We start from the raw sequence: 11,433 nt of genomic DNA on the forward strand, positions 1-11,433 counted from the left end.
CATTTCACTTTCATGAATGTTCACCGTATATAAATAATCACCCACAGCTTTGTTTAAAAGCATGATTAATACTTTTATTGTGTACAGTTAAGGTGATGTACACATACTACGTTTGAAGAAACAAAATACAGTTATCAGGATTTAATTAATAAACCGTGAAGTTTATAAAAAGGACTCTGCATGGAGGGAGGTCAGGATGACGGAGGTGGATGTGGTTTCCTGTACTTGCTCTGCATCCAAACCCGGTGCATTGTAACTTTCTTTCCTCTGTTCACTTTCAGTCGCCTGTCCTCCACATTCTGAAGTTCTCCCAGTCCAGCGTTGGAAAATAAATCATGGATTTCTTCTGTAAAGAAATATATATTTTAAAAAAATCACAAGGGCTGTAGCTTGGATTTTGCACACTGACGTCAATAATCAAGTCCCCCCTCCTCCAGAAAAAACTGACACTCAAAATAAGGTCTAACAATTGTTTTCATTATATATTCCTAAAATAAATCATCAATACAGCTTATAAACTCACTCACCCCATTCTTAAATTACCCCAAATGTATCTAAGTGTCCTCTTTAGTACCCATGGCCCTGTGACCAAGTATTTACTCCTTGAAAATCAGAATAATACCTTTTGTGAAAAAATAAACACAGGTTCCATCTCCTCGTGTGTAGAAATGTTCTGATAAGCATCGTCCTGGTTTTAAAAGAGCAGCGGAAAATATTAAGCATATTCAATAGTAAAAATAGTATAGTGAATTCACATTAAATTAGGCGAACTTGTTTTTTTCATTACTTGAAGGCTCACCCTTCTTAAACCTGAGCTGTGAGAGGTCATATCTCCCATAGTCACGGAAAAGGAAGACCCCTCCATGTTTCAGGTATGTAGAGAGTCGGTTCACGACTCCTTGCAATCTGTCAACAAAATAATCAATTAACGGGACAATAATATTTATTAATAGTTCTGTATCTTCTGATGATCTAACTATTAAAAGACACAATATATGATGTATGTGAGTACTGTCATTCATTGAGCTGAAATGTTGGTGTGATAGGTTTATCATGTCAGTGCAGTTGGTTATATCTATTTTAATGTCGACCAAACACCTGCACACGTCTATGATACCATGCCCTCTGTAACAAGTTTTGCAATGGGTTTTGTAATAACATCCAGATAAAGCGAGGGAGTGAAGGTGTGTTGGGGACAAACAAATAAATGACGTCAATCTCTCCTATCTTTGAGTTATTACCTTCACCTACCGCTCCGGATGAATGGAGGAGAGCACAAAGACGGCCAGAATAACATCCAGGCTCTGCGGAGGGAAGGGAAAAGAGGCCGTCTCCTCACGAACGTCATGGACAAAGGAGTGACACACAGAGGCGTCATAGTCTGGATGGGTCTATATGAGGAAAATAAAGTTAGCTTCGTCCCAAACAGGGTCATTAACAGGGTCCATTTCCAAATTGTGGCCAAGATAAGGATTGTTATCACTTCTTTATCATATTCTACGGGACATGTTTTAACCATTCCTCTGGCTCTGTGACCTCTGACCTCTGACCATTGCCCTGCCCCCCCCCCGAAGTGTTTACTTTGAAGAAATTCACGTTCAAAGTAACTGCATTCACTTTAATTATTACCTCCGACAAGGAGATTTTGTTTACTTCCCGCTATGTTTGCTTGTGAGTTAGGAGGATTATGCAAAAACAACTGGATGTATTACCATGAAATGTATTCATCCTAGGCAATATTAGAGTAACTTACCTGAACGATCTGGACGGCACGTGAAGAGAAGTCACAACAGTATAGAAATGCATCTTTTGCTCTGTGAAAAAGAGCCTTGATTTTAAGATCAGAACATATACTTTAATACACTTTGATGAAGCTATTTTGTGGCTTCAAAACTCAGTTCACACTCCATGATGGAAAAAAAATGTGAGCAATCTTAAGCAATCTCTCTGGGAAAAAACAAATGGAAAGGGTTTTGCTGCATTTTAGGATAAATAAATAAACTTTTTTTTTCTTTTTGTTAATGGGTATATTTAAATAGCTTTTTGTCTATAAATAGAAACAATACTGAGATTTGATGACACTGAAATATATTGATATAGGGAAATAAAAAAAATATTTACTTACTTTATGGAATTAACAATGGGAAAAACACTGTTACCAGCCCCACATCCAACCTGTCACGAGAGAAAACATCTAGTTGATAATTCTGTGTAAGGAAATATTCCAAAGCTAATGGTCTAATGGTTCACCTATAACACATTTTGATAAGGAAATTATCAAAATGTGGAAAATTGAATGTATAAATTTTGAAAACCTCCAAGATTCTGAAAGATGCATGTTGTCCAGGGAAAGAAGAAATCTGTATGACGTCTTCATTTTGTTCTAGCGATCCTCCCAGACAGGCCTGATAATCAGAGGGGTGTCTGTGATGGGGAATGGGAACACTGTGTTGATGGTGTCCGCTCTCTAGGTGCTGGATGATGCTGGATCCAGAAGGTCGCAGGATTTCTGTCTGCTGATCAACCTGTCGCTTGGTCGCCTCTTGGCTTTCTCTATCTGGTGGAAGTAGTTCTGGGAACTCTAAAAACAGCCACTTGCGATCTTTGAAGAACTTGTTCTGGTGCGTCTCATAAAACTCGTCCCAGTAGCGGTCAGCTTCTGTGTCAAATTTACCTAATTGGATGGAATTTAAGAGATCGTTTAACATTTTGTTGCCATGTAACATAAATAAAATTTATCTGGGGAAATATTTTACATGAATATCTTCGAACCTTGTTCATTTAAAGGAATATGTTCAGAGGAATTTTCTTGTGCCTTCTGCCGTGCATTTTCTTTGTCTTCCTCCGTCCACTGAACATGATCCCTAAAATGTAAAACATTATCCTTTATCCAATGCAGACACTGTCTTATATTTGACCATTAACCAAATATATTCTGTATACAAAATACTAAACTACACCATTGAAAATCCACAATTTTTTTTCTACAAATTTAATAAAAATGCAGCCTAAATTTCAGCTTAATGTTATTGGCACAGCTACACTGAAACCCTTCAATCCACTGACAGGCAAGAACAGTTTGGTGACAAAACAATACCAGAACATCACTGACCACATGTTGTGCTTAAAGATGTCATCAGGATTGGTCAGAATCCGTGAACCCAGTGGAGCTGAAGGTCTTCCTCCTGTGCTCTTTCTTCTTGTGGACAATCTTCTGAAAACTTTAGCCAAACTGGCCGCAGAGACGCTCCGCAGTGAAAGCATTTATTCTGTAAAAATGTAGCAAGAGTTGAACAACCTTTAACAATGCTTCGCCAGTGCACCTATATAGCTAATAGTTTGACAGGAGCTGTAGCTGTTTAATGCTAACATTGTTTCATCTTTGATACTATCTTTGATATTTTGCTGCTGGATATTGTCATCAACATCTTTATATTTGTTTTCTGTTTAAAATGGGATTTATTTTCAGGAATAATGTAAATCATTCACGCAAAACCTGTTAGAAAAGGCTTAATAACAAAGTCTCGAAATTACATTACATAGCACGGGACTTCCACACAGTAAACAATTTTAATATATTTTATGAGCAAACAAACACTGTATGACGTCCAAAATGAAGACGTCATACAGATTTCGTCTTGTGTTTATTTTTAGGATCTTGGTTTTGTCGGGAACAAATTTAATTAGTAAGTCACATCCCCCGTGTGCTGTGACTCGAGTTGCTATTTGAAAACAACAAATCAACAATCCTGAATCGTTTTGGCTTTCACATAACAAGGAGGATTTTGTTCAGGAAAGATTAATAAAATGTTACGACAGAGACACTGTTTCCATTATGAATACTGTTCTGTGGAAATGGTGATTTTTCTTCTTTTCTAAATTTGTGTAACTTTTCAGAAATAGAAGCAAAGATGCATTTATTAGTCCCAAACACATGCACAGACATGCACAGGCACACTCATGCAGGTAGGGAAATGTAACCTATGCTTTTGACCTATCTGGTGCCTTTCTGCCCATAGTCCAAGTTTCTGCCACTAGACCACCGCCTCTCAAAACTGACCTAGTTCCAAACGGCTCTATTGTTGTCAATCTTTGGATAGAAAGCATTGAGTAAACAAAATAAAACACACAATAAGTACATAACTAAATGAATATGATGAATGGAATATAATGGCATCTACCAGACACATGAGGGTCAATTAATGGTATGTAGTATGTATTGATAATTGTATGAGTGAATGGTCTTCAGATAGAAATCATGGAAAACAAAATCTCTTCAATAGTGCGAAGAGAAACACTGTATGAGGGAAGGTGGTCGGGATAATTGAAGGATAAATGGTCCTGGCCGTCTATTTTACTGTATAAGGATCCCACACCTTTTTACCACACTGAGGTGAGCCAGTGATTATAAACTCATACTGTGAAGCCAGACCACAAATCTTTGATTTGCACTCTAGAGGAAATCTCCATGTTACCAAAGATACCAAATATATAATGAGGAATTTTGTGGAAATGCATATTCGACATCATATGCCCTTGTATGCAAATGTTTTGTTAGTGCTACGGTGGGTGTTCGACCAACAGTTAAGAGTTGTTGGAGTCACGTGAGGCCGAATGTGAAGGATGAGGGACGCTTCTTCACCGACAACAATGTAGGCCACATATTTCAGGTAGACAAGTGAGGACTGAAGGAGGAAACGTCTATCAAATAACACACATGCACCAATGTTTAGTATTTACAAGCTTTCAAACCTGGCAAACAAACTGATGCCAAACAGTGACACAACGAAGTGCTGAAAATATGTTTGCCAAATGATAATGTAAAAACAATCCTGCATATTTGAAGAAGGAAAACTCAAATATAAAATAATGTTGTTTATTTTTAAAGCAAATTTCCACCTTTCAAAGCCTTTTTTAAGCTTCTGAATATGGAATGACTTTTATCCCATACGGAACCAAGCCCAGATCAGCCCAAATGTTGCCATATCAGTTACTAAGTTTTGAAATAGAGAGCTGGGAAAAGCTTAAACATAATGAAGTCTCAAAAGATTATATATTTCTCTATCCTGTGCTGTTCCTTTATTGTGCGCACAAGATAATTATCTGGTGGGAAGAATATATTTATAAATAAGTTGTGCACACAGTTTAATATCTGCGTAGTAGAGAGATGACTGGCCACGGCTTTAAAGACAACACTAAATTGTGTTTATTGCTTTTCAGTTTTTTTATATTCCTTAAGTATTATGATTCAAACCTGGTCCGTCTGTTGCCTGAGCCTGATTTCCTTCATTATGCACTGCAAATGATTTAATGACAATCCTGTGTCTCTGTGGAAGAGCAACAGGAATTTCATTGTATGACATATTCCCAGGGAAAATATTTTGATATGCTGAGTTCTCTCTATCTACGGTACAAACCTGGTGGCTGCGTGCATTTGAGTGATTAAAAACACAAAAATCTTCTTAAAAAAAATGTGTTCCCATACAATAAATATATTGTGCAGGCAAGATTTTAACAATAATCATCTTTTAAAAATACTGAGTTGTAGTACCGGCGGCGGAGAGGAGGCGCAACAATTCACAACGGAGGATGTCGTGAGTTCAATTCCCTCGTAGAAGAAGACGGCCGTACAAACATTGTGGCGCTAGCTGCTAAATAAAGCCACATCATTTAACATGATAAATTAGCCTCCACTTACTTACAGCTGCTGACAACACCTTACCAGTTTATCATACTCTAGCAGCTTCCGGTTAAGCTGGGCCATTATATAGCTAGCTGGGTACGTCTTTTCGAATGAAGCTAAAAACATATTGTTGCTAGCCCTTAAACCCGCTGCAAACATATAGTGAACACCTGTCAGACGAGACAGGAAACTTCGCTCACCTGGTTTCGGGGTCACCTCTGGCTGCCGTCTCCTGACATGTCACCGGACCGCTCGCCTGCAGACTGAAGAGCCACCTGGTGATGGCGCCGTGCCGGGGAAACAGGGCCGTGAACGCCGCGCAGCTGCTGAGCTGGAGGAGGAGCGGTGTCACCGATGCTGGGACCCTGATCAGACTGAACACGAGGATCCTCCGAAACATCCTCCTCCAGGTGATGGAGAGGCTGTTTTAAATAACCACCAGGGGACAGTTGGTCGAAGTTGATTCTTTACTGACATGCTTTGTTTAACGAAATGTGTTTTTATTCTGTAGGAGAACAGGGACTTCATCAAAGTGTGGAGCAAGACCTCCAAATCGACCATAATGTACGAGAATGGTAAAATCTACTTTGAAAACTACCAGAACTGCTACAGTTGGTGAGTATCGATACATAAATTAATATAAGTATGTGCATCGTAAAGTAATCCCATTCAGTTACAGATTCAGAACGAAACCTTTCAAAATAACACAAGTCAAACAAAAACAGAGTCGAATAATGTATCTCAGAGTAAATCACAATGCTGAAGATTATTACCATACTGTAAACTATTTGTGAGATGCAGCTAATGAATATATTAACTATACTAGCGGCCTACAATAACATACCTTTCTATGTGATTATGCACTTAGAAAGTATTTGAACACATAAATGAAGGATTTGAGTCAACCTATGCCAACTAATTAAGTATTTCTCCGTCTGTGTCTGGAAAAGACAAGAAACAATACAAGAAAAAAGCTGATAGTAATCTTCTTTGAGTTAACAATACAGTCAAAATATATTCAAAAGTGTGTTTATCAGCTCGTAAGCTATTATTACTAAGAGACATTCACTGTTTTATGCAGAACCAAACATCATCTCAATGTTATAGTAATATAATAGAAGACATAATCAAAATTTGGTAGGGAGAACTAGCGGAGAGGTGGAAAATAAACACTTTTTGAAGACATGAATTATTCCTGTGGTTTATTTTGTAAATTGGGTATATGCATCACATCATGCTCATTGATGATTCAATCCTCCGGTGTTTGCAGTATTCACTCTGAGCCTCGAGTTTTGTACAAACTGCCTAAAAGGTCGAAATTGGAGAAATTTGAAGATGCCCTGCTGTGTCAGAGCCCAATTGTAAGTGTCACTAAAAATCATGCAGTACTAAACTTTCATTGAACCTTTTTCGACAACCCTCCTTTCAGACTCTTGTCTCATGTGTTTTTTTGACAGGACAAATCTTTGGCCTCCCCCTCTGATCAGAAACCCAGTCTCTTGACTTTGACAGCCAATAACTGGCTGTATCGCCTCTCAGCTGAAACGGGGAAAGAGATGCAACAAGTTTACCTCTCTTCAAACCATAAGTTCAGGTATTGTCAATGCTCTGAGTTTCCTGTTGGAGATAAATACATTTATTTTTCATTCTAGTTCTTTCAACAATATTTTCACCTCATTCTGTTGCTTTCTGTTTTAAAGGTATCTTGGCTGGGAAGTTTCTCAAGAAACGTTTTATGTTAAATCTGTTCAAAAGAAAGAAACACCTTTGGAAAGACAAGTAAGGTCAATCTCTTTATTTAGGTTTATGCTTAATTTAATAGGGACATGACACATTTTACGGACTAAAAAAAAATATAATGACACTTGTAGAACTATAAATCTGTAAATTATTTATTTGATTAAACAACTTTTTCCTTTTGTTATTCCACAGGCAGGTATCACTCACAATACAGTGTTGCACTTGGCCATCTTTCATGTGTTCCCCTTGCAGATTGTAGGCATTGTGGAGATTAACAGAAAGGTAGGCAGATTTTTTTTAAACTTATTACATGTTTCAAATGTGTCGGTAGGATTGATATATTATTATTGACATATAAATCTTGTTCTTTCAGGTATTTGGTAATGGTGTTACCGATGTTGTTTTGTCTCAAGGTGTCCTGGCTGTTTCTCACAGCAACAAATCTGTGAAGCTGTACAGCTTTGAACACATCGTGCAAAAGGTTGGTCATTTTATGTGAAAACTAACCCAATGTTTTTCTAGGTGAATATTTTATTCCATCAAAATATAAAGAATAGCTCCCAGAATACAGATTAGGTCTCTGCGAATATTCACTTATTGAATATTCACTCATAGTTTTGGTTTATGTAGCTGCTTAGATCTGTTTAACTGAGGAATATTTCTTTGTTCTCAGTACATGACGGAGAAGTTAGTGCTTGGAGAGAACAGTTCTCTTCTTGGAGGCAAAAAAGTGGGAGAGGCTCCGTTTGGTATCCCAGTAAACATAAAGATCACAGGTAGCTCCGTTTTTCGGTTCAAACTGATGCTGTCTTTGTTTTTCAGTTAGAAGCACCTTGGCTACTTTGAGAGTAAATGTTTTTCTTTACAAAGTAAGCATGAGTTTCTTTTTATCTTATTGCACAGAATGTCTTCCTGTGCTTTTCGAGGTGTCCTGCACGAATAATGGAGTCCAGATCGGAGGGTACCCATGGCACTACATCTATACACCACCGCATAAAAATCACAAGGGAACTCACCGCATCTGCTCACTCAAGGACAATATTATGGTAAATTTAAAGAATCCTTACCATTAACCATCACCCTCACACATTTCAATAACTGTGGTAATTGGACTATAAAATGGAACACATGCTCGACTGTAATAGCCATGCCCAGTCTTGTATGATAGAATTAACTGCCACAAAATTGGTCAGAGCCTATTGAAAGTGTCACGGTAAGAATGGCCACAGATGTTTTTGACAGCCTCTGTATTCAGCTGCTGCACAAGGCAGGACGGAACCAAGTCTGTAACCGCAATTCAGAAACCCACAGAATGGGCCAAGTACTTTTTTTGCAGATCTTTGCTGCATGTATCAAATTTGGTTCTTTCTATTTTTTTGACGTTAGATTTCCACAGTCTCTTGACAATACCACTCAGATTTCTTAATAGAGCTTTAGAATATATTGTCCAAACTCTGGCACATACTTAAGTTGCCACAGGTTCCAAAAGAAAACTTACTGCAGTTTTCTTTCTGCTCTGATCAATGTAATGTGCCTGTGATGAAAACTTCAAATACTGCAACGATTACAGTGTCAAAAAAAACTATCCTGATGGTGTTATTTTTTAAATAGTATGCAATTTACCTTTTTAATAAGGTGAATTGCTCATGCTTTTGTCTGGAATTAGTTATTAATTCTTAACTTTTATTGTGTATGTATGGCTTTAGGCAACAAATGGAGTACAGAACATGAGCTGCAACTCTTTGGAGAATGACAGTATCTTCTTTCATCCTGATGACTCCGGAAGAATCATCCATGTGGGACCAACCACCATCAAGTGAGTACTTTAGTCAACCTTTACAAAGCAATGCTGGTAAAGTAATGGCAGTGAAATTAGGCTTAGGTGTGACATCAACCTTTGTCAGCCAAAAATATTATATTGTTTGGTGCATATGACGTTTGTTTTTTCACAAAATTTATTTTTCCCTCAGTGTCCTTCAAATCCTTGATGAACTGAACAGTAGTTTGCCGTCGAAGGTAGTAAAGGACTTCTCTTTGATGACCCTTCGAAATATCAATGTGAGTATAATGCTACTCATCTAGATATCTTTCTTTTATCAAGATTGTAGAAATTTCAGCCCGAAGTCTTCTAGATCAACAGTAGTAGGACACTTGTCAGGGAAAGCTCTCGAATCTCGTTGTCTTTCCGAGCTGACATCTTTGTCGGCATCTTTTACATGCATGTCACCTCTTTTTCATCCTGAGATATTTGTAGTCTTCCTCTTGCGTGTTAGAAAAGTTACAGTGTGCGTCAAACATACGTTACCTTGATCATGAATTATTCTTGTGTACGTATGACACAAGAATAATTGTCACCGTACCAGTGGATGGAAATCCCATGCAATGACTCCTACCCACAAAAGAGGCACAAAGTAGATGATGTTACTGTAGAGGTGGACTTAATGTCACATTTACAGAATCTCAATTGTGCTCAACTGTTCAACAGCCTACCTCACAAGTCACTGTCACCTCATCAGGCCGCACAGTGAAGAGAAGATTTCAACAGCTGGATGATGACCCAGATCAAGAGGTATCACGATACTTTAAATTGCTCACGCAGTTTGTTTGCAAATAAATATATTATAGCTATATATACAAAGAACTCCTCGCGGTGTTTGTGGTGACAGAAGGTTGATTTCGCAGACTTTCCGTTTGGTGGAATACGAGGACGAGCTGGACCTTTTGGCCGTCGTGCTCACTAATGGTGAGGATGGAGAAGGTAGAGCTCACATCCGACTGCATGACAACCAAAGTGGACAGCTACAGCGAAGAATTGATCTGCATGAACCTTGGGATGAGGTGAGTAACTCCACATGAACACACCAACGTTATTCCACGGATCTGTGTATGTGAATTTACACGCGTGTGCTCTTATCGTTTGTTTTTAGACGTATCGGCACGAGTTGTTCTTTGACAAAGACACCATTGTTCACATTGAACAGAAGAAGACCAACTTCTGCTGCCATGTTTACAAACTTAAAGCCAACAGGAAATAAGTGACCTCAATAAAGCCGCTGGGAAGCATTTAATAGCTAATTTTTAAATTGTGTAAATATTTGTTTCAAACGTGTTGTTTTTTTAACAGTTTTCAGTTTAACTCAATACTGTTTTTCACACTTTGAATCGGTGCGTAACTGTTTGTTTGTGTGTATTCATTGGACTGTGTGAAGTGAACGTTTTTATACACTTTTTTTCTTAAATTAAAATTATATATTGTTAAAACTTGCTCTGTATACATACGTATTGTCTTTCCAAGATGGTTTTCCAAATATTAATATATTTATAAGTTGTTGACATGTTATTTATCGTCTTCTTGCTTTCACACGCACAACTCAATGTATTCCACAAACAAGCTGGTGCAACTTGGCTATGATTTTATAACTGGCATATATTGTTTGTGCCAAGCCACAGTTGCAGCTTGTTGAAGTTCCCACCATGTTTCACAATCAGTCTTGTACGGTTACTGATGTGGTCTCTACAAGAAGAGACGGCTTTCCACCAAAGCTACAACAGTTTTGATGGTTTAATGTGAGAGAATTTCGTTTTTGCGTTTTTCTCCAAGCGTCTTCCCACTGGTGTTACTTGTTTGCTTATGATGTCAGGCAGCTGTCAATCAAATTAAAAAGCAGTGATAAAAGGAGACAATGCATCCAGTGTTTCATGCAAATACTCAAGAACGTAGTTGTTTGAAGAGTTAAAACACAACATTTAAATATTACTCTAAACAGTCAGTGTCTCATTGTGTACAGCTAAGTTTAAGCATTTCCTCCAGCATTTAATATCTTTAGCTATGATTATTTACCCTTAAAGAGAATTACTTGAGATTTAACACATTTTCAGGACCAACAGGTCTGTTTGCGTCTATTTCAGTGATCTGATATATTGTACATCTTATGTTTTATTATTTCCTTCCATGTTAAATACACAGTTGCTGGTTATTATGTTATGGAATATGTTGTTGATTCAACTGT

At 37.8% G+C, this 11,433-nt stretch overlaps 2 protein-coding genes across 2 annotated transcripts; one reads left to right on the plus strand and one right to left on the minus strand.

Annotated features, from left to right (window-relative positions):
- Nucleotides 1-48: 48 nt before the first annotated feature.
- On the minus strand, nt 49-6,008 carry mettl8 (methyltransferase 8, methylcytidine). The gene is made up of 10 exons (XM_062403438.1): nt 5,884-6,008; nt 3,113-3,269; nt 2,773-2,864; nt 2,316-2,674; nt 2,126-2,175; nt 1,754-1,814; nt 1,252-1,391; nt 800-906; nt 623-688; nt 49-346 (listed from the first exon to the last, which is right to left on the minus strand). The coding sequence occupies exons 2-10, from the start codon at nt 3,262-3,264 to the stop codon at nt 192-194; spliced, it is 1,182 nt and encodes a 393-aa protein (XP_062259422.1). The 5' UTR covers nt 3,265-3,269; nt 5,884-6,008; the 3' UTR covers nt 49-191.
- dcaf17 (ddb1 and cul4 associated factor 17) lies at nt 5,959-11,107 on the plus strand. The gene is made up of 14 exons (XM_062403436.1): nt 5,959-6,093; nt 6,195-6,298; nt 6,954-7,044; nt 7,141-7,277; nt 7,384-7,462; nt 7,616-7,705; nt 7,797-7,904; nt 8,097-8,199; nt 8,327-8,469; nt 9,130-9,239; nt 9,394-9,481; nt 9,909-9,992; nt 10,106-10,261; nt 10,351-11,107. Exons 1-14 carry the CDS (start codon nt 5,965-5,967, stop codon nt 10,456-10,458), a joined length of 1,530 nt encoding a protein of 509 aa, XP_062259420.1. The 5' UTR covers nt 5,959-5,964; the 3' UTR covers nt 10,459-11,107.
- The last annotated feature ends 326 nt before the right edge of the window (nt 11,108-11,433 follow it).

Source organism: Platichthys flesus, chromosome 13, assembly GCF_949316205.1.
Source record: "Platichthys flesus chromosome 13, fPlaFle2.1, whole genome shotgun sequence".
Classification (NCBI taxonomy): domain Eukaryota; kingdom Metazoa; phylum Chordata; class Actinopteri; order Pleuronectiformes; family Pleuronectidae; genus Platichthys; species Platichthys flesus.